The sequence below is a fragment of the Cyprinus carpio genome, chromosome A18 (genome assembly GCF_018340385.1).
Source record: "Cyprinus carpio isolate SPL01 chromosome A18, ASM1834038v1, whole genome shotgun sequence".
Taxonomy (NCBI): domain Eukaryota; kingdom Metazoa; phylum Chordata; class Actinopteri; order Cypriniformes; family Cyprinidae; genus Cyprinus; species Cyprinus carpio.
The window spans coordinates 22,889,687-22,914,147 of NC_056589.1; the positions used below are offsets into that span (position 1 = coordinate 22,889,687).

Below are 24,461 nucleotides of genomic sequence, written 5' to 3' on the forward strand. Positions count from 1 at the left end.
TTTGTGAACATTTGGGTATATTTCTTCAAATGCAACTTCTGTGTTGCCGTTGCTGTATAAAGAGGACTTAAGAGACTTTTAAAGTGTACCTGGGTGCAATTAGGTCTGGCCTAACCCTAACCACTATGGGGCATGTGAAGTTTTGTGTGGTTCAGGGTTGTTTGTGAGCCTGTATTCACTCGTCAGATATACAATGTGGGTCCGGCCATGCGGGACCTCTGCTTCTGGGCTGTGGTTCTGTTCTGAAAAGTTCCTAAAGCCCAAGCTCTAATCATGGCCTCCTGCCTGTTGTTTGATGTCTGCGGCCCCGTGACCGAGACGACGTGGCGGTCCCTTCAGCGCAGGCCACAGAAGGGGGACAACTCCCAAACAGATTATGTGCTGCCATGCATGTGAGTCATATGAGACGACCACAACAGCAAATTACAAGGCTGGAATGTAGGAGGTAAAAGTTTGGTCTCAAACAAGGGTTATTCAAAGGGCTTGACCAGCAGCTCTGACCGCTCTGAGATTGTTAAAGGGATAGTGAAAGCATTTTATTAATTGACAGGACTTTTCTAGGTCTAGAAATCCACCCCCCTCCCTATTTTTCACAACAATGTTCAAAACAATATTCAAAACCCTCCTGACTATTCAACTTATTCGTGATTTACTGGCTAATGATTAAGGATAATTATGAATAAAAAGTTTATATGTTTATATATATATATATATATATATATATATATATATATATATATATATATATATATATATATATATTATATATATATATATATATATACACAATTTCTAGGCAAAACTTGGCTTAACTACTATCTATCTATCTATCTATCTATCTATAAAAATACTAATGGGAATTTTCCATTTTATTAATTTACATGACTTTTCCAGTTCTAGAAATCACATTTTGTGATGGCTACCTCATATATCCAGTTTTTCCAAAATTGGGGTAATCTTGATTTTTTGGGAATCCTGATTTTTTTTTTTTTTGCTGATTTTAATGCTTGTTTTATGTATTTTGAATTATTTTAAGTCTTTCCTTTTGGAAGTTGAGAACCATTAATCTGTGTAAGTCTCTCAAGGCACCTCCATAGCATTTAGCGAGGAATGGAGTAGAATTTAAGACTTTATTCACAGAAAATCATGAAAATCATTTGCTGATGTTATCAAATAATCGTATCAAAGGATCATGCGATCCGGTTCATAAAACGTGTCCAAACAATTCATTCACAAGAACGAAATGATCCAGGAAGTGGGTCTGTTCCTCACACAATGCAATCTTATGGTCTCAGAAGACTTGAAATGTAGTCCAAGAGTCATATGGACCACTTGTATGAGACTTTCATGGTACTTTACAGCCATAGTCTGGAAAAAGTCAACAGAATGTTCTTCAAAAGTTCACTTTTTTGATCCAAGGATGAAAGTAAGTCGTGAGGGTTTGAAACAAGATGAGCTTGAGGATGTTGCATACTAACTCAAGGGGAAGCTCCCATTATAATAAGCAAGGTTAAATACTCTATTATGACAAAAGAACCAGGTGTTCTCTGTGCTCCTCACAGCATGAATACCTTACACTCAAGGATGATAAATACATCTGTAGTGCAGTGGAGGAGATGTCCTGGAAGAACTTTAAAGACCTCATGAGTCATGACAGAAACTCTTAAGAAACCTCAAAACAAAGCCGATGTGTCTGTATCCCTTAAGTGACTAGTTATATAACAAAACGACCTCTTACACACAGCCTCCTGCTCTCTGCTGTATGTGTTGACAAAAGAGTGGCAGAAGAGAGAGGGCAGAGGGTTGTTTCACTTTAGGGTGCTAGATGTTGTTGGTGGGGGGGCTGTCATTCACTCAGGGTGTTGAAACTACTTTTCCCTGTAATCAGTGCACCCCGCTTTCTTTGATCACAACATTGTTTCAGTAATGAGCCACAAATACAAGACAGCAAAGCCCCTGCTGTCACCTCAGCCCTCCGAGGCACAGCTGCAGCAGAGAGGCAGACCTCGAGAACATTCCTTAAGAGACTTGTTAGCGAGTGACGGTCACTGTTATTATTGCTCATCTTTGAGGTTAGGGTTCTGAATTTTATTAAAACTGTATCATACTGGTCAATATTGGAGGTGTATCATCCACTATGGAATATTTTTTATTATGCATGCTCATTTCATTTGCAGTCATCAAACCTTTAATCTTTAAACTAATAATTTAACACTTTTAAATGTAATATTTAGTATTTAATATTTAGTATTTAGTATTTAATATACATTTTGCATGCCGTTGTGATGGCCAAATTCACTTTTAGCATTTGAAATGATCGATTTAAGATTTTTTTTTGGCAGAATAGTATAGAATTTTGATATCGGCCATTTATTGGTCATAGGCCATAACATGAAAATAATTATTGGTATCAGTCAGAATTGTAATATTTGTGCATGATTACAGTGTTCTGTGATCTTAGTATGTGTGCATCTTTACATATTGCTGTTTTAAAATGTTTACATGTATATTGTTTTCCTTTGATTTTGATTTGCATACACATTTTGTATTTTATTAAATGGAATTTATCCGAGAGGCTAATCGTTACAATAGGATCAGATAGGATTTACACTACACCAATGGGGTCAGTAAGAGTTTTCTTTTTCTTTTCTTTTTTTTTAAAGAAATTAATACTTTAATATTTAGCAAGGATACATTAAATTGATCACAAGTGACAGTTAATACATTTAGAATATTAGAAAATAATATTTCTTGAAACCGGTATACATTTTTTGCAGGATTCTTTGATGAATAAATTGATAATAATAAGACTGGAGTAATGACTTGTTGTAAATACAGCTTTGCATCACTGGAATAAATTACATTTTAAAATTAATTAAAATAGAAAACAGCTATTTTAAATGGTAATGATATTTCACAATATTACTGTATTTATGATAAAATAAATGCAGCTTTGGTGAGCATTATTTTTTCAAAAACATAAAAAAAAAAAATCTTACCAACCCAAAACTTTTGAATGGTAGCACAAGCTAAATTTCAGTAAAGCCAGTTGATAAGTTAACAGTGAAAATAAGAAATACTAGACAAAAGAATGTGCATCCAACCTCATGTGGAGCTCAGCATCGCTGGAGTGCATGTCCTGTTTCAGAATGCATGTACAATGAGGAATTCCATCATGGTTGGGCAGATTTTGTCACATGTATTTTGTTTTCATTATTTATACAACATTTTAAAACACTTTTAGGTTATATATGGAATCCAAGGTAGTTTTTTGAATCCTAGACTCCCAGAGGTTGCACTCATAGGAGCTGTTTGTACTTTTAAAAGTTATCATTCGTTTTCCTGTCAATACATTACAGCAGTTGATGAATCCTATTTCATTTCTTTTTATATGAAATTCCTCTTTAATAATTGCATACCATTTATTTAGCCAGTACATTCAATGATGCTCAATACTGAAGCTGTCTACAACAGTCACATATGTTAAATGGCACTTTATTTAGTACCTTTATGGCCATGCAATATGCTGCCTTCTGCAAGTGTATGACGTCCCACTGTTTCTAATATGACTGCTTCATCATGGGTCCTGCACATGGTGCTGTCTGCCCTCACATGTTTGTACCTTGAAGGTTGTAAATTTTTTATAGTCAGATTAATTTTAATGGAAAGATGTAACCCCTCTGTACCAAGATGCTTGAAATGGTTATATATAGAGTCCTTAACTCAAGTCAACCAGCAGATAGTAGTTCTACAACAACTTCTCATCTGACATATGTGACCCTGGACCACAAAACCAGTCTTAAGCAGCTTGGGTATATTTTTAGCAATAGCCAAACAAAAAAAAAACAAAACACCTTGTATGGGTCCAAATTATTGATTTTTATTTTATGCCAAAAATCATTAGGATATTAAGTGAAGATAATATTCCATGAAGATATTTTGTAAATTACCTACAGTAAATATATCAAAACTCAGTTTTTGATCACTAAGAACTTCATTTGGACAATTTTAAAGGCATTTTTCTTAGTATTTTGTACATCAGTAAATCTCTGTTTAAAAAATTTTACCCTTATGACTGGTTTTGTGGTCCAGGGTCACATATAAAGGCCCAGCTTCTAAATTGAAAGTCTGTGACTCATGCAAGGCATTTATTTTATTTTATGTAATTTTATGTAATTTTATTTTATGTAATTTGATTTATGTAATTTATGTAAATTTAAGACACATTTTGAATTATTTTATTTATTGGCATTTTTGGTATTTATTTTAAGGAATAGTTAGAATAAATCTTATAAAAGCCATTGAGCTAGTTGTTAACAATAAAAATTATTTAAATGCAAAAACAAAAATGTGTTAAAGGATCTCTGACATTGATTTGGCCAGGGATTTTCAAAACTGCATGGTTTAAGGAAACATACCTGCTATTTATATACTTTTCTATATTTAGTAGACACTTTTATCCAAAGCGACTTATATGTTTTTTTTTTTATTATATTTATTATTTTAGTTTAGTTTAGCTTAGTTTTCCTTAATTCAGCTTCAGTAATTGAATCTGCATTCTTATTTCAATTCTGAATGATACAAAACCCTGCTTCCCACAGTCCTTTGCTCTATTGCCGACCTGCTTGATTGCTCCCAAAATATCCTGAGCCACCCTGACTCTCCATGTAACCGTGGATGTCAGTTTGACCATCGGCTGGAAACAGTTATGTAAAAGGCAGGACTGGCTGGTGTTAGATGAGCCTGAGAGGAAGCCTGATTAAAGGCAGAGCTTTGGCATGTCACATGAATAATCTCTCCAGGCCTGTTCGGATCTGCATGCCTGGATGCTGCTGGTACTGTATGATGAGTCACGGATGATGAACTTAGCATTTAGTGCAGACTTGTGTGCCTCAGAGATCCTGCGGGTGTGCTGAAGCACACACATGTACACACACACAGCTGTCGGCTCTTGTGATCGCTCTTGAGAGGTTGAGTGTAGAACAGCAATGTGGGTGTTTGAATAGTTTTGACTCTTGAACTCCACACGACACGTGTGACCTGTTATGCTTGCATTCCAGATACAACTGAGTTAAATTAGATTTGACTCTTGAACTCCACACGACACGTGTGAAGGGTAGTCGGACTGCAGAGAGAATCATGGTACAACCCTCCCGTCTATTCAAGAACTGTACTTATCCAGAGTGAGCAAAAGGGCTGGCAAAAATCACTCTGGAACCCCTCACATCCAGCACACTCCCTGTTCTGAACCTGTTGCCATCTGGTCGACGCTACAGAGCTCATGGTGGAGCACCAGAACGGCCAGACACAGGAACAGTTTCTTCCCCCCAGGCAATCCATCTAATGAACACTTGACAATAACTGTGGAACACATTACATATTATTTTTACAGACACATATAACTTATGATCTAACACAAATTACTTATGTACACTTAAATTATTATTTTTTGCACATAATATATGTGACATACATAACTGCTCGTTATATTCAATTGTCAATTTGTATATTGTCATTCCTTACCTACAATTTTTTTGTTTCTGTCATTCTGTTATTTTTGTGGTGTTCTGTCACGAAAACAATTCCTCGTATGTGTAAACATACCTGGCAATAAAGCTCATATCTGAGGCCAAGTACCCAAGCTCATTTCGATTCTGATTCTGATTGCAGTGAAAGTGTGAAAGGGTGGATACATGGGAAGAGGGTTGATCTCTCGTACACGGGGAAGATCATGTCTAGGTTATATTTCCCCCCTAAATAATAATAATAATGATTACATTTAGGTTTTTTTTAATTCTCATTACAGTAATGTCAAGAAATTATATTGTTTTACAATTTTTTTTTTTTTTTCATTTTTGGTGTATTTTAATATTAATAAAATGTAAAATCAATATTTGGTCAGTTTGCATTTATACATTTTAATATTTATTTCATTCAAATTTTCTATACAATACATTTTTAAATTTTTTATTAAAAGTGCTTGTGTGTTTATATATATATATATATATATATATATATATATATATAATATATATATATATATATATAATATATATATATATATATATATTAGATATTATTAAATATTTTAATATTTAACATTTCAATTAAATTATATTTTAATATTTTATTTAAATATGCATCCCTTTTGCTTACTATTATTATTATTAATGTAACATGAATCCAATCACTTTTTTTTAATTATTATTATTATTTTTTTTTTTTTCATTTTTTGCCGTGAATTCAAGTGTCTTTGAGATCCAACATTTATATTATGGAAAATCTTTCTCTCTGAAGTACTCAATTGAGTCTAAAAGACTAAATGGACTAAGTGCATAAAAGCCACATGGCCAGATTTTCTTTGAATTTTTAGGATAGATGTATGTAAAGAGATAGTTCACCCAAAAACGAAAATTCTGTCATTAATTACTCACCCTCATGTCATTCCAAACCTTCGTTCATCTTCGGAACATAAATGAAAGGGGAAATCAGATGCAAAATTCACTTTTACATGGTGTTTGCATATAAATGTGTCTTAGCAGTGTGTGGACACAACCAGGGTGCGATTTGCCGGGGGGGATGGGGGGGATTTCCCTCCCTCTGGTCTATGCATCCCTGCCTCTGCTGAATAACTTTTATCCCCGGTGGTCACGATCTTAATCAAATGATTCGCAATACACGCTTTGAAGTCCCGATTTGAATCAAATGATTCGCAATACGCGATCCGATTGGAGCGCTTCGAAACGGTGAATCATTTTGCGACGCAGTGGTTTAACTGATTCGGAGTTTCAGAAAGCTCCGTTGTGTTCTTTGCTCGCTTTCTCTATGTAATTTGTTGTTTGAATAACCGTGGACATTAAATCATTACAATTAATAGGCCTAACGTAGGCTTACAATGTTTTTATTGAACTGAGATCACACTAAATAAAATTTCCGTCGTATTAAAAACATTTCATAAAAATGTTCAAAAGCATCCCCCCCTCTGTTTTTTTCACAAATCGCACCCTGGACACAACCACCCTACAATGATAAAAATTCAATCACTTTTTTTTTTTTTAATCCCCAAAAAACCTAGACAGTCTCAATTATCAAGCCATTTTCTCAGAAAGCCTTTTTGATTTTTGATTTTTGTCAGAAAGCTCTTGGATTTCATCAAAAATATCTTAATTTGTGTTCTGAAGATGAACGAAGGTCTTACAGGTTTGGAATGACATGAGGGTGAGTAATTAATGACAGAATTTTCATTTTTTGGGTGAATTATCCCTTTAATGTATTTTAGTTTATTAAGGTAATAATCACCATGATTCAGTTATTATAGAGGGAAAAATACACACACACACACACGTGGTTTCATATATGCAATTTTATTAATTATTTATAAATATCTACTTCTTGTACTTAAATAACTTAAAAGATTGATGAGATTCATCCTAAAACATCCATCAAGACATTTTCTAAATAAACCCACATAAACTAAAATGATCATAGCTTCTACAGTTCCTTTCAGATTCATGGGTTGAGAGTATAATTTAGTTTGAAGAACATTTTGGCCTCTGATTTTTCAAGATTGACTGGAGGTCTTGCTCTAGCTGAATCAGAAGGATTCACTCAAAACACCCTTGAGCACTGGGATGTTGGGAATGGCTCGTGGAATCAGATTAGTAGAGATATAATTGGGTTAGTGAGAGTCTTGAGTGGCCTGCGAGACAGAAAGATCAGGTAATCCACATAAGCTGCTAAAAGTCGAAGCAAACAGTCGAACTGCAAACATTGAATGTGAAGAATGTGTGCCCCCATACAAATCTCTGATAAAACTAATATTTTAATTGCACACAAACACATACAGTGCCTTCAGCTTTCTTATTTTGTCAAACATTTTGATAGCTGATTCCTCCTCTTTCTTTTTGTTTCTCTCTCTTCAGAGTAAAGAAATTACCTTTCAGGTGCAAGAGGATTTGATGAAAGTCCTCAACGAGCTCTACACGGTAAGTACCGTAATGAATAACACTCCTCTCATTGACAGCTGTGATAGTCAATCTCTTGTGAGAACAGAAAAATGTTGTATTTTATGCCTATACTTCTACTTCTAGCTTCAGGCTGCACTTAGGAGTGTACTATGGTAAACGAGCCATAAAACCGCTATACTTCATGCATCTTCATCTCTGGCCTTGGTAGATTATGGTGTTTACACCAATAATCAATAGTTAATTCTCAGACTTTAATTACAGCTGTCATGCCCACCGCAGCCGTTAGGAAGATTCATGTGTGCTTTGCTTCCCTTGTGGTCTTAATAAGATGCTAATGTATTCCCAGGTCTAAAAAACACCTGCTAGACTGAGGACTTGTACTCTGTGTGTTTATTTGTTTGCGAAGTTCAACATTGCATAATATGTGTTTTTCTGTTAAATCTGTTACTTTAGTTGCTTTGTACCTTATTAACTAAATGATTTGAAAAAGTGTAAATTAAGTGATGAACTATGCATCTTCAATGTAAATATTCCATGTTTTTGTTTTTAGCCATGAGTGACTGTCAAAAACAACAAAAACGACAGAGAATTGGTTTCTTTTTGTAAGTTAATTTTTAAAAAATATTTTAAAATACAAAGTATTTTAATAAAAATATATTATATTAAATATATTTTAATGTATATATTTAAAAATTATATATAATATTTTAATATTTGATTAAATATAATTTAATTAATCTTTGCTATATTAAAGTATTAATTTCCGACCTCAAATATTTGAATGAGAAAATTGCAACTTTCAAATTTTCCACTAAACTGGTTTCAATTAGAAACGATTTGATTTGTCTTTCCATTCATTCTCCGATCATAAGAACCCATCGAGAAAATCAGTCCCAGATACTTTTTTATTTTTTGAAGCAGTCTCATTTATATTTTTTGAACGTTTGATCTTCCTTTTGATCAGTGTAGAAGTATATCATCCTTTTTGACCTGAATTACCCTTCGAGAGGGAAACACTCTTGTGGGACCGTTGCATCAGAAACCCTTCATGCAACCACAGCCAGTAAAATAACAGGTCTGGTGTGACTCTAAAATTGGTCCTCCTAAAACCAGCAGAAATGTAAACAGAGTACCAGACCAGTAAGTGGAGAGCGGGGCCCATGGTTTGGTCTGCCATCGTAGCCATGTGTCTAATTATACAGTCGTGGACAGCAGTGCACTGTGCTGCTCCGACTACATATTTATGAACAGTATTTAGTTTGGTCCACGTTTTATAGTCATGCTCTCTTTTGAGGCCCTTTGAGGCTTTACTGTACTGTGTATTATAATGCTGCGTGAATGCCACTGTGATTATGGCCTGGAATGACCTGGTCTTCAGAGGTCTAATCGTGAATGGGTCCTTGTAATCAGCTTGGTGCTCAGTCGCCTTTGATTGAGGAGAAGGCAAGCTGATGAGCGGAGCTTAGCACTTTAGCATTAGCGTCAGGCTTCACAAGAGGCTTACAGAGCACAAGGCACAAAAACATTACAATCGTACTTTCAAAATTGTTAAATTTTGGTTTCATTTTTTTCCACCTAAATAAGTGTTAGCATGTATTTCTAGCAGTCAGACAGCAAGAAAAAATTGAGAGGACAGCAGTGCATGATAATGCTCAAATTTACATTTGGAGAATAAAATAAACACCTTACCCTTAAAGGGATAGTCCACCTTAAAATAAAAATTCAATCGTTATTTACTTATTTACTTATCATTATTGTCATTCCTAATATGTATGACTGGATTTATTTTGTTTCTTTACTTTCGTAAAAGAGATAATTTGAAGAATGTTGGTAACCAACATGGCAGGACTATCCCTGAGAGTTAAAGTTTTCTTTTGCTAGGAATATATTTTGTTTCTTAATGGTTGTGCTAAAAATTTTTGCCTGACAGGCTATAAAACTACCTATTAAAAATCTGTTACATTTATATTGAATGATGGATCTGAGCCATATCCACTGTTGTTTTAGGATTAATGCTATTATATTATTTATTAATATTTTACTATTTTTAGTTCAGATTTAGTGAAGGTTTTAATATTTTTATTATATGCCTTTGTCATTTTTATTTTACAAATTATTTTATTATTATTATTATTATTCTTTAATTTTTGGAATTTTTTAGCTTTATTTTTATTTCATTTTTAGTATTAGTCCTTTTAATTGCATCTTAAAATTTGTGTTTAGTTATTTTCTAAGGCAGCATTTCTGAAATTCTGGTTTTTATTTTATTTCAGCTTTCTTTAAATTATTGAAAGCAATTTTTAATCATATCAGTTTTAGTTTTAGTTAATGATAACAACACTGGCCATATCTAGAGGCTAGAATACCATAGAGATTTAGAGGTCTACCCACCCAGAATACCAACCAAAATACCATAGCAATGTACTAAAAACCATTAAAGAGTGTCTTAGCAACCACAGAACATGCATTCGCATCTTATCACTACTCTTTTTTTTTTTTTTTCAGAAAATGTTTCAGTATTGCTGTGTACTTTTAAAACTTTTACTTTCTCAGAAGCTGACATCATTTTATATATTTCTAGGAAAAGAGAGTTATCAGCTGCATGCAGTGTTCAATCATGCCGTGCCGACGTTACATCATTTACAGTGTGACAAAGCTTTTAGCATCAATTAAGTGCTCGCTCTTTGTGAAGAGTTTGACATCGTAGGCATAATTAGTTTGCTAATACAGGCTCATACGTTCTGAGTCACATCCTAATGCTCGTTATAAAATTCATCTGGATATGACTAATTGCCACCTAAACAAAACAGTGCCTCAAGCCGTCTGAAGCAGCGTTTACCATTATGTTGCACATTCACATTTCAATAATTGGATTTCTTCACAGGGGTTTAGTAGTCCAATATGTGCGTTTCATCTGAAAAGGGCTTTGGGGTTTGATGAAAGATGTTGAGTTAGGTAACAAATATTAGATGAAACGGCTGATTCTGATTGCAATTACCAGGGTACTTCAAATAGAAAGTTTTACCAGTGTAATAGTTTCAATCTCTCTAATAGTACTTGTAAAATTATTGTTTTTTTCTCGGTAAAATAAAAGCTCCATCATAGCCCATTAAGAAGCTAGAATTTTGTTTCATTTAGTTACTCTTTGAAAATGTTGATTTTAATTTAAATGCAAATGAAGGTATATGAAAGAAAACATTATGCATTTATATTTAGTCATAAATCATTTCAATTGGTGCTTTTTGACTTTACGTAAAAGAAAATATCTCTGAAGTAGCACAGAATGGATTTGTGTCAAGTGGGAGGATGGAAGTGTTTTGGTTGAGACGAGCAGCAGCTGCTGTTGTTGAACTTTGACCTCTGACCTCTGGGTCCTGCAGGTGATGAAAACCTACCATATGTATCACACGGAGAGCATCAGTGCCGAGAGCAAACTGAAAGAGGCTGAGAAGCAAGAAGAAAAGCAGATCGGACGTGTTGGAGATCCCGTATTTCACATCAGATTAGAGGATAGACACCAGAGACGGAGCTCTGTGAAGAAGATTGAGAAGATGAAGGAGAAGGTAAATAAGAAATAGTGTTTAGTAGTTCATAAAATCAGACCACGATCAACCATCCAAAGAAACTGTCAGTTCTAAGAATCAAGCCAGAATCAATCTCAAGCTCTCAAGGCCTAATAAATCCATACCTCAAAGAAAATGCCTATTTTATGATATTTTTAACATGACTGTATTTTTATGACAACTAAGCACATTTAAACAAACCCCTATCATTTGTCAGTAGCCTATGTGTGTATATATATATATATATATATGTGTGTGTGTGTGTGTGTGTGTATATATATAATTTTTTTTTTTTTTTTTTTTTTTTGTGGACTGTACTGTAGGCTGACAGGGCCGCGGCGTTAACTTCAAGTCAGTCAAGTGTTTAAAATCCTTCGCGAAACTACAACCAGGTGGCGCAAAGGGACGGATTGCGAACTGAATGTAATTGTAAAATGAGATAAAAGGAGGAGGTAAAAACAACAATAACATTATGATATAACATTGTACCATCTTTAAAAAAAACCATTAAAAAAATGTACAGTGAGTTAATTTCAAAATGTAGGATAGTCTTAGGCTACAGTCTACTCATCCAAAATTAAAAGAAGACCTTTACACAAAGGATCTTATGCTTGCTATTGTTATTAAACAGTCATTAAATATAAGGCCTATATATACGGATAGAAAGCTAAATGTTTTCATTTCGGTTCATTCTTGGGTTTAAAAAAAAATCCTTCAGGTTCCATTTGCAGATAGAAATGAGAACGGTCCAGCATTTAGCAATAATTATGATTCATTCTGTTATTATTCTTGATTTTTCAACCTGCTAACACTTTGCATTTTTGAATTATGCCTTTACTGTGTGACCAAAATTTTTGTATTTTCTGTTTCAGCTGTTTGATCGAGCTGGTGCCTCGCGCACATTCATTGGAAACAGTAGCCGTTCACCGTGCCATTCGGCGCGAGCAGCGGTCCACTTTGGCATATTTTTGTTAATTATGATTTTTAATTTTTTTCCGTCGATACTGAAACACGCGTGAACTACAAAGCCTATTTTTTCCTAATGAATAATAGTTAAGCTTGAAATAGGCAACATCACGAATATGGAAACGTTTGGATTTCTCCCGAATGAGAGCCCAACCTTACCTTATGGTTCATTTTATATTATTATTCATTTATTTTTTTTGTTTGTTTATAGCTAAGCCTATATTATTATATACTGCAATTTTATTTATCCATTAGAATATTATATATTGTAAAGTATTGTTCTGTTCTGATAAATTTGTTAAATTTAAAGGATTTGTTAAGTGAAGAGAACTAAAAATATCCTGTTGGCACATTATAACATTATTAGGCCAGCCGTTATTATTTCTGAATGTAATAAAATGCAACTTATACATGACTTATATATTCTTATATATATACTTATATATTTTTTTTCCTCTCACAAACTTAATTTATTTTTTAACCCTGTTTTAAAAAATAAATAAATAAATAAATAAAATAACATGCAGCAAACGAAAATAGGTGATTAATCGGTTAAAATTTGTTACTGTGGGGTAATTATAATTATTATATACTTAGGAACAGAGTCTGGGCCTAATCTAGGCTATCCAGGGTTTTTAAAAAATTTTTTTTTTTCATTGCATCTGAAAATGACTGTGCAGCACATTCACGCTCAACCTGCCTCGCGCGTTGCTCAGCTGTGGACGATTTAAAAATGTTTGATATAAAGGTTGCTGTCCCATTTTATACAGGAATTGTTCATTTAAAAAAAAAAAAATCGAATTATTTTGTTAGTTCTAATTATATTGTTAACACAAGTTAATTTAGGCTATTTAACATGCACTGTGACATTTTACCCTTTTTAACTTATAAACTCCTTGAGATTTTAAAGTCAGTTTAATAGTATTGAAGTTTAAGTTTTTAAAAAAGGTTTTAAATGCTTAAATTATTTCTATGAATTAATAATATGTTATCGGTTTTAATTGCTTTAAATTATTTCTATGAATTAATAATATGTTATCATGTTTATTCTTGTAGAAAATAAGTGTTATTCTTTAAGAAAATAAGGGAAAAAATAAGGGACGATCCAAATATTATTCATATTTGTTTTGCTTCACCTATTTATGTAAGCTACAATTATTCTAAAAAAAAAAAAAAAAAAAACATAATGTAATTAAAAGTGCCATCGGCCTGAGTAAATTTGACCATTGTAGAATTGTGACTTTAAAGGTTAGTGATTTAGGAGGTGAAAATACTGTGAAATTACAAATGTTATGGGATTTTAAAGCATAACAACTGAAGGGCTATGAAACGTTAGCCCAGTGGTTCTCAACCTTTTTTTTATTTAGGGGGTGAAATATGGTCCAAGTGCAAGTCTCGCGCGCCGCACGCATATCTTTTACATATTACGTCATCAATACAAACCAACCTGATTTATAATATTATAGCCTAAATATTATGATATTTAATCGATTACATTCATTAAAATAAATTAATAATTCTACTCCCCATAAATAAAACACCTGATGCTGTCGGGAGCTGACCAATTTTGTGAAATTCGGCTCGAAAGGCGAAGTAACAGCACAATGAAGTTGCGATTGTAAGTTGCAGTCTGTAAGACATGCACGGAAGCGTGTCTTAATGCGCGACATTGCAGAAAATGTGCGTTCACAAATGTAGCCTATTTTGATCCAAATATGGAAAGCACTTTTGAATTTAATAATCTAAGGTTCTCTCCAGAGATGTTTTGCCACATTTCTGCAATTAAGGATGATTGCTGCGTAGTATGGGGGTTTCTATTTGCCTGAACTTCTTCAAGTGAGTTACGGCGCAAACCGAAAATCCAGCACTCTCCTTCACTGCTGATACTGTGACTATTCTTGTTTGTATGTGTTCATTTGCTGGCATTTCCACACTTCTTTTTACTCCCTTAAAAACAAATTTGTCAATTCTGATGCTCAATTTTACCGAACTAATGGCTGTTGATGACTATTTGAATTGAATTCTGCCAAAGTGCGCGCTTGTATGTGTTCATAAAATGCGGAACGTAGGTCTGCTCATGTCTGAAAATAATATATGAAAAAACAAAAGAATATAAACATTAGGCTATAGCTTATATTTCTTTAGTACATTTTTAAATGAATGTAAAAACTAAAATGAATTGTAAAACTGAAAGTTATTTTTTTTAATTGTGTTCAGCATGGTGGGCCGCATTTGAATTTGTGACGGGGCCGCGGGCTGAGAACCGCTGCGTTAGCCAATAAAGCATTTTTTTAAACAATGGCACTTAAAGTTTTTAACTAAAATATTATTTCAACCATATAGCCTGTGAATAAACAAAATGCATACTTTTCAATGAAAGAACACTGAGAGTTTGCTTCTGGTGTTTGGATTTGTACTTCAATAATGAGCTCCAAGTTTAGGAATAGCCAACAATCTCTCTCTCTTTAACTCTCTATTTAATTAACAGCATTAACTTACAATGAAATACATCTTCCTTCAAGTAGACTGAATGTTTTTCTGTCTTGCTAAATGTTGGGCTCATGATCAGTAAGTTGTATTCGCTCAAACTGATTTAGTTAAATCAAAAACTTGCGGACTTTGAAGCTGGGCTCAGTTAGCGTGAGTCACGCGCGCTGTGAAGCGGGAGCAGCTGATGGAGGACTCCGCTTGGTCTTAAAGCCTTCCGCAAACGCTACGTTCACAAATAACAATGATTTTCGTAAAATAATGATTAATTATCAATTGATAATTTGTTATTATTATGGTCTTGTGAAAACAATAATATGGGCTGCGGGAAAATAATGAATAAAAAGAGTAAGGCTGCTGTGAGTGCAGGCATGTTTCAACACAGTAACATGAGAACACACCGTTCCTCACAGCCAAAAAACAGACCGAATTCAGTTCAGCTGGAGGGGGTTGGGGTAGTTATGTATAGCTTGTGGGGGTCGAGATAAAGGTGTGAATCTCTTGGTCTTTCATATGGACAGTGTCTTATGAAGTTATCAAACTTGCAGAACAGGTTTAGATAGGACTCGTCATTTTGGTTTTAGGGCAACTTTGAAGAAAGGTTTTGATCCACTTTAAATGTTGACTAATGTATAGCAATATAGTTTATTAGTTATTATAACTTCAGAGGAAGTTGCCTTAACTCAATAAAATAAATAAATAAATTCGCAAACGACATCCAGACCAGTCCAGACATGAGTATGATCCGTCTATGATGTTTTATAGGCTTTTTTAGATATGGGAATACACATGCTTTACAGACATGACAAAAAAAACTTTTTGGAGACATTACTATTATTATTAATTAATTATTATTATTTTTTTTTTTTTAAACTTTTTAGCCTATTTACAATGCACAAACCAGAAGCAACAATATCTGCAGAGAAGGGGTTGGCCATTCTCAAAAAAAAAAAAATCAATTTTATTTCAATTTTCGTTTTTGTGTTTCAGAGGAAAAATCAGTGTTAAGGCATCTCTCCATTACAGACCGTTCTGAAAGAAGAATTTATGCAAACGCGTATAAAATGCTTTAAAAACTTTAACAGAGATGTCTAGAGGCTATTTAATAGGTCTGCCTCCCATGTAAGATTTTTCTAGTTACTAGTCGTTCATTTGTCATTATTCAACTAATCGCAGGTTTATATTACATTTACATATATAATCCATAATGAGCCTTAATATATTTCGCGCTCAAGCACATGCATTAAGTTTGCCCCAAAGCACAGGCAGAAGTAGCCCAATAATTGTAAAAAAAAAAAAGGAGACATTTTAATTATTTATTAATAAACAAATGTTTTCTTGTCGGATGCAAGATGAAATTCACAGTGCTGCCTCTCTCCACATGAACGCGCCTTTAAAGAGACATACAACCTTCACAGATTACACAATGCTTTCGTTCTGAATTGATTCGTTTAAAAGACATTTCGAGCTTTCTGTAGATATATTTCTCATGTATGTGAGACACCACAATTTTAAGTTAATTAAAAACATTTTTTTAAACATTTTTTTACACACCTGCATTTAAATGCGGCTGCAATTTTTTTTTTTTACTTAAATTCTATGTAAGCAAGTAACGGCGGCTCCCTTTAAAATCACTGAAGTTGTCTATTAATGAAGCTCTTTTTTTTTTTTTTTCATCATTTGCAGTTTGGTGATTATAATGAGAGAACTTGAGTTTAATCGTGAGGACGTTTTATTTTTTTTTTTTTACTTTAGAATTTCAATGATTTTAGCTAAATCGTGCAGCTTTAATTTATTCGTTTCTTGTTTTAATCAGGCCTAAATAATGGGAACGAAATTATACAGTGCCTCACGTTTTACTAAAAGAAAATAATTTATAAAACAAGCAACAATTTCTTACAGACAAATATATTTTGCCAAAAGTTGTCTGTCAAAATAAAGGACAGTTAACAAATAACAAAAATGCATGTTGTTTTATTAAAGGAATTTTAAAATATAAATTAAAATATAGGCCTAATATATGAGAACATTGACATTTTGCATATAAATCCATGTAGCCTAGCTCACTAAAATAGGCTACCACTTTTAATGCTCTGATGCAAAGTAAACCACAATTTCTTTTGAATAATATAACACATAATTCATATTATATAAATAATACTGAACACCTATTAAATGTGTCAAATCTAAAATATGGTGTAATACTGTGTAGCTTAGAGAAAATATAAGCACAGGCTCAGGCACAGGCTTGACATTTATCCTGCTTGAATTCGTTCTAAGAAATGCACATAACTTCATAATTACCAAACTTTCATCTGTGAATATTAAATATTTTTAACTATAGTGTTTTTCTTTCATTTTCCCTGACTGCAGCTGTCAAATGTAACACATCAGTGAGGCAAAACTGACGTCTATTTGCGAAAATGTGCTTTGATGCGCTTGTTTGAAAACTTGTGATTAAAGCGCCACTCAGCGGTCAAAAGCTGCAAATGCACTTTGCAGACGCCGCGGCGGCGGTACGAGCGGCGGTAGAAGTGACGTTTTGGATGTCTACCTACTGTACTATGTATATATATATATATATATATATATATATATATATATATATATATATATATATATATATATATATACTGTATATATGTATATACAGATATAATTATCATAAATAAGTTCACAGTATTTAAAATAAAATCCTCCTGCTTTCACAGGAATGGCAATTTTTTTATGCTCTTAGTATATCTGTTTTCTGTTAAAACCCGTGACAAATGATTTAACAACTGGGGGATTGTTTTTTCCATGGATGCTTCCTGGAAAAGAAATTGTGGGATGGTTAAAGTATGGAAGTTAGCGTGAGTCACTGTCTGATGGTCAGTCAGTTGAGTTAAACGACTAAGTGTGTCTGAATGTTAGTAATATTCTTGCTGATACAGGAAATGAGCAATACTTATTCTTTAAGATTTTTTTTGTAACCACATAGATGTACCATATAAGATCCATAAATGTCTTTGCAGTTTATATGCTTGTATATCTTCGTTGGTTTATTTTTGCAAGCATTTATTCTCTGTCTCTTCACAAATCTTGAAAGAACAGAATGCATGCAGAGATAAAAGCACCCTTGCATGTTTTTATGTTTCAGCAAATTTCTCAAATTTCTGTCTGTTTTGTTTCTCCACTCTTTCTCTCTCATCAGAGGCAGGCCAAGTACTCTGAGAACAAGCTGAAGTCGATCAAAGCTCGGAACGAATACCTGCTGACGCTCGAAGCCACTAATGCTTCAATCTTCAAGTATTACATTCACGACTTGTCTGATTTAATAGATGTAAGTACTGGGGAATGAAAAGGAGGTTCAGGGATTCTTCCACAGATGAAGAAACTCTGTGTGACAAGTAGGACAGTTATAAATAGTTTCAAACTGACCTCTCAGGTCTGCTGGGACAGCTAAATATGACAAAGACTGCTGCCGTTTTCATCGGTTTCTTGGTTGAATATGCATCTTTGTCTACACCTGCTTTGATCTGAGGAAATGCATAGACTCCTCAGTGAGATTTCTGTCAATGTTGCATTCAAATTTAAGCTCTTGAGACTTCAAATGCAGGTGTGTCTGACAGGTATGAGATGTTTTAAAAAATACACTGTGGTTAAAATTCATTCATTTCCATATCTCCAAATTACCACACAAACCTGTTATTTAAAGAGGTTTTATGAAGACCTGATTGTCAAATGCTTAACAAAAGGAGCTAAACATATCGTCTGTGAAAAATGAGGTGGTAAAAAATGATCCTTGTAGAGAATAAGCGAAGAAAATAATTGTGGTTTAAATGTAGGTGGAGAAACCAGAGGCCTTTTCCAAAAGTGTGTGACTAAATGAAAAAGCTTTTATTTTGCATTATTATTTCTAGTGTAATACAAAATTATTAATTCAATTCGAGGGGATCATTTACATTAATTAAATGTTTTAATAATATTTGGATTATCCCTCTTTTGTTTTAATGACAGCAACACTCCACAAGTTTGTGTAAAACCTGAAGATCTTATTCTTTATCATTATTTGAGATGAAATAAATAGTTCTACTAGATATAGTTGAAAATATTTAAATATTTCTCATTCATTTCACATTGTTAGTTTTCTTTGTTTCAAATATACAACATTTCATTTCTTGGTGAATTTTTTAATAATAATAATACTAATAATAGAAAAAAAACATATATATATATATATATATATATATATATATATATATATATATAATATTATATATATTATATATATATATATATATTAGAATTTTGTATTAAGGTACTGTATGTCCTCCAGCATTTTTTTTTTTTTTTTTAGCATTAATGGCGAGGAAGTGGCACCCAGCCCTAAAACCCAGTTTTCTGTGAATCAGGCTGTCTGAGAGTCTTTTTTTAGGTCAACTAATGTATGTTACAATGTACCTTTTTCACATTTCGTTTTATTTTATATTTTATTTTTCATTATTTTAGTTATTTATTTTATTTTAATTTGGCATGCAAGTCAAGCTCCGAAAACCCCAAACCAGGGTTTATAAAAATGTCTGTGTCATCACTTGGCTCTCAATTTGGTTTCTGGCACAAGAACCACACCATTTCCATAAAAAAAGGCATTCAAACTCTTAAAGCAATCAGCAGTCTGACAGACAGAGCAGGCCATCGTGATGATTAAATAAAATGGACTTTGGAAGTTTGCAGACGCTTTGGGAGTCGAGATCTGGCAGATCTTCCAGTGACACACACCGTCAGAACTTAAATAACCTCCCCAAGGACACCCCTCATATTTATTATCAGGACATCTTTTTGCATTTCAGTTCCCCATGACTCCAGTATCAGAGTCAAAATCAAATTATGAAATTCCTACAAGTCTACACTTAGCCTTGAACAACTAGGGGGAGAACTGGCTGTTTAGCACAAGTCAGAATCCAAAGCCTTATAAAGACAGCACACAGACCACCAGTGCACACTCAGTATGAGGTCATGTAAGAACGGTCAGACACAGGGTCACAAATATTCCCAAAGCCACAGTTGCTGATAGACCAGTAAGTCATACTGTGCTATTGGTGGTAATGTGTTTGGAATGTCAGCTGTGAGTAAGACCTGACGTTTACTGAAAGTGGCCTTGTGGTTACAGAGCTTGACTGGTAACCGATAGGCTGTAGGTTTGAGTCTATTCAAGATCTGTCACTTTACTTCACAGGAACTGTCTGTTTAATAGGTGTCCTGTCGCTTTAAATTTTGCTACAATTTATTTAAAATGTAACAGTTAACTTTAAATTATGTTTCACAATTAAAAATGACTTTTGTATAGATTTTGTATACTGTTAAGGACAAATTGGGATGCAATTTGCCATAAAACGCTACATATTTGCATAATTTATGAGTTGATAGTGTACAGTCTTTTTAAATTTTACCACTTTACAATATCGGTGTCAGTTAAATAACTTTTTATGCTGATTTCAAAACAACTGAAATTACCGTTCAATGTAGTATTTTGTGTAGATTTTGTGTACTATTGATGAAAAATTGATTACAGCTTGCTAGAAACTTCTGCTTATTTACCTAATTTATGAGTTGATAGTCTCGCGCAACTAAAATACATTATCCATCAATATTTGTGGCAGCGTGGGAATTATTAAAAATAGATAAAGCATCCAGTTACACTCCTAATGTGCGTTCTTTGCTCTTCTTTTTGTTGCACTAGTGCTTAAAAGCTTCCTCACTTTTTGGGGAAGTAAGACACACCATCCGTTTTATAATTTGAATGCAGCATATATTACTTAGAATGATTCTTTGCCTATTATTTATATTTTTTTCTGGGCTTTAATAGGTAATGTTTCTCTTCTCTTGGCCTCTCTTTTTTCTTGTGTAGTGTTGTGATCTGGGATATCATTCCTCTCTGAACCGAGCTTTGCGGACCTACCTCTCGGCCGAATATAACCTGGAAACATCTCGTCACGAGGGTCTGGACATCATTGAGAACGCAGTGGACAGTTTGGACCCACGTAGTGACCGCCAGCGCTTCATGGAAATGTACCCTACTGCCTTCTGCCCCCCCGTCAAATTTGAGTTCCAGCCACATATGGGAGATGAGGTCAGATTTAAACAAAGCCTTACAAAGCCTCACACCACGTACATACTGTATATATACAACACAGTAGCAGCCACATTGTCGCCCAGTGTTTGGTTAAGTTCCATCTTAACACCATGTAAACTGAGATAAGGTTTATTTTCTTGACTGTCTGTTATTTTGTAGTTTTTTGCATGTTTTCTTAAACTGCTTGTGTTGTAATTTCTATAAATGTATGTCTTGTAGTAGTAAAAGTAGTAGAAGTATTTCTATAAAATCAAGTTTTTTTATTATTGGTTGATTATTCAGACAAAAGTAAGAAAATAATCGAAATAGCTAAAGTTTGTCTTGGGGATTAAGAAAGAATCAACTTAAATTTCTTTGTTTTTTTTTTTTTTTAATGTTGATTTTATTTTACAGATTTGTTTTTTCACATTGGATTGAATGCTTTAAAGTGGGACAAACCAAATTGTACTACAAAATTCCTCAAATTCATTGCTAAATAGAAATCGAAATCTTCTTAAAATTATAAATGTTTTAGTTAAATTTATGCATCCTTGCTGCATAAGGTATTAATCTCTTTAAAAGAAAATTTTACTGAACCAATACTTTTGAACTCCCATGGCACATCGACCAGCCCATCCATTAACCTCATGCTAATCTTGTCTAAAGCTGTGTTGAAGCATATGAGATCATACAGGATACAGAGTGGAGAAAAGCGTCGTAATGAAATTCTGAATTATATGTGGTCAGGATTGCTTCATATCCTTCTTTAATTGTGTCTCAGCTGGCAGTGTTAGCACAGAGTGTTGAGAGCAAATCATATTGGATTTCTCGCCCTAAAGCAGTTTTGAGAGAGTGTTTATTGGATTTATCGTCCTTAATTGGCCATTTTGTCACTGATATAATGTCTGAGCATGGTTTACAACCTGTTGCTTTGCAGTCACGCCTGTACTCTCTTGGTCAATGAAACCAACTGGGGTTTTGCTTTATAAGAGTCGGTTATAATGATTGTGCCAGGTGTTGGTTATTTGTTTGAATATGAGATTCCTCCTCTAGGGAGCTCTGTTCTATTAGAGCAGGTTCTCTAAAGGCCCGTTCACAACAAGGATGATAACTATAATGATAGCAATAAAGATGTAGTTTTAAAAACCATTCTAAATTTAAAAGAATAGCAGAGTCAACAACAGTAACGATAACGGCACAGTGGAACAATATCATTGGAATCACTTTCAAAGTGTTTTTTCCCAACTGATGAACGATGAAAACATTGACAGCCAATCAGAATCCATCCTGCTTCAAAGAGCTTGAAATAGATGAAACAAAGTTGGTGGTTATAGTTAACATTCTTTGTTGTAAACGGGCCTTGATTGTGGCTATCATCTTGCTTTCTTGTAGAGCTGGGCGATAAGGTGAAAAACATTGTTACAAATAAATGAGAAGGAAATGCTTTCCATATGTTTGTTAGACCTTGAGAATGAACGCGAACATAACTTGTTTCTTCACATTTAGTATAGAATTTAGAAGCCAATTAAATTTGTTTTTGTTTTTTTTCATAAATTCTGCTAATGATTTAATACAAATTTATCATCAAAAAAGATGTGTGACGAATTTAATTAATAAAACCTGAATAATTAGTCTTTTAAAATGTAATCAAATAAAAATGTAACAAAACATTGCTTTTTTTTTTTTGTTTGTCAAATAAGATCAAATTAAAACATGGATGGGAAAGTAAAGCATTTTAGTATACAGTAATATATTTCTGTCATAATTAGTTCACTTTAAACCAAACTTTTATTTTGGCGGTTTTTCGTGATGATCTCTGAGTTTCAGTGTGTATTTGACTGTAGTTTTTCTTAAATTAAACTATGCAAAGCTGCTGAAGTGACTCTCAGAGCAGCTCTGGAGATCATGTAGACTGTCCTCACGTATTGAGACCGCAGACTCAGGAGCGTCACGTGTGTGTATTTGTGTAGTAGATGAAACTTAGGCTGATAGCATAAATTTAACATACATTTAATCACAATCTCGATTAATATATTATTTACCACCCAGCCCTAAAGACCAAATGTAGGCTAATGGCAGCTGTCATCTTTCTGTGTTATAATTGAAAGTCTGTTTGTTTTCAGGTGTGTCAGATCACGGCCCAGCCTCCAGTGCAGGGAGAACTCCTCCTGAGGTTCCAGCAGCTTCAATCCCGTCTGGCCACCCTAAAGATCGAGAACGAAGAGGTAAGGTGACCCGAGCACCACCAGAATTGGTCAGGAGCAATGGAAGGTACATTTAAAATAGTTCAAAATAGTATTTGCAATCAGTTTTAATCAAATCCCTCACCAAAACCACCACTTTTGTGCCATTGCCACAAAAGGCACTCCCAGAAATTCACTTTGGATTATAAAGCGGCTGCTAAATAACATTTGCATCGGACGATCACCAGTGCTGAAGTGATTGTGTTCATTTCAGCTGAGGATGAACTGCATAACTGAATTTGAAAATCTTGTTAATAAGTTAGCTAAGTCCAGGAGCGCGCATGGCGTATCTTCCTGTTGCAGAGCGAGGCAGCTTTGCAATGTGTTTGCTTAATTGAGTTGGCAGGAGCTGATCGTAAATGAGGCTTTGGGAGGACTTACAAGAAATCGTTTTTTTCCCCTCCCTGCAGTTTTCACTGTCCTCCAGATAACCTGAGTGACGCACAGAGAAGCTTCTCTCAGTGACACCGTCTCCCTTTTCTTCCTGCAGACTGTGTCTGTCTTTTTCACATTTTATTAACTTTGACTTCTTCAAGGCTGCAACATTAGAATCAGGCCTTAAGTAGAATGCTGAAAAACCAATCGGTCAGGAAGATGGAGGAGTCTGGAAACACTTTTTGGCTTTATCGTGTCCATATTAGATGAATGAGTGTCTTACATCTGCCCTCTTCTTCTCTTATCTCCTTCCTGTTATTTCTCTGCCATTAATCTTTTTCTCAGTTTTGAAAGACAAAATCGCAGTTTGGCACTGAATTTGTCCAGTGTGTGCAATTGTTGTTCCTGACCTTCACAGATTTAACATACCTTGTTAGTCAGATCTATATACAATATTTGATGCAGCATTAGAAATGGTCAGTCCTGTGTGAATTTTGTTGCCTCAGGAAGTGGTTTTGTTGTGAAGCTATAGTCCTTGATAGACTTTTCCAACAAGGAGCTGATAAATCATCTGCTGTAAAGAACGATTGCTCAGCCCACTGTCAGTGTTGTCGTGGAAGCTAAATGGTTCTGGAAAAATGGCAAGTTAACTGAAATATTGCATATTGTATCAGATTGTAAAAAAAAAAAAAAGAGGCTCATGCAATATTTAACAAAATATAAAAATTATTGTAAGGATGTGGAGAGCCTGAATGCTGTTTGAATA

At 34.0% G+C, this 24,461-nt stretch overlaps 1 protein-coding gene across 6 annotated transcripts in view; it reads left to right on the forward strand.

Moving 5' to 3' along the window:
• The window catches only part of LOC109109209 (SLIT-ROBO Rho GTPase-activating protein 1-like), a 93,959-nt gene that overhangs the window by 36,749 nt on the left and 32,749 nt on the right, over positions 1–24,461 (forward strand). For all 6 annotated transcript variants that reach the window (XR_006162494.1, XM_042775492.1, XM_042775494.1 and 3 more), the window contains exons 4-8: positions 7,923–7,985; positions 11,348–11,530; positions 18,177–18,305; positions 20,874–21,095; positions 23,201–23,302. Coding sequence is in view for 5 of the 6 variants with exons in the window: in XM_042775492.1 (XP_042631426.1) it covers positions 7,923–7,985; positions 11,348–11,530; positions 18,177–18,305; positions 20,874–21,095; positions 23,201–23,302 (699 nt within the window). In the remaining variant the exon portion in view is untranslated. The remainder of the gene's footprint in view (positions 1–7,922; positions 7,986–11,347; positions 11,531–18,176; positions 18,306–20,873; positions 21,096–23,200; positions 23,303–24,461) is intronic.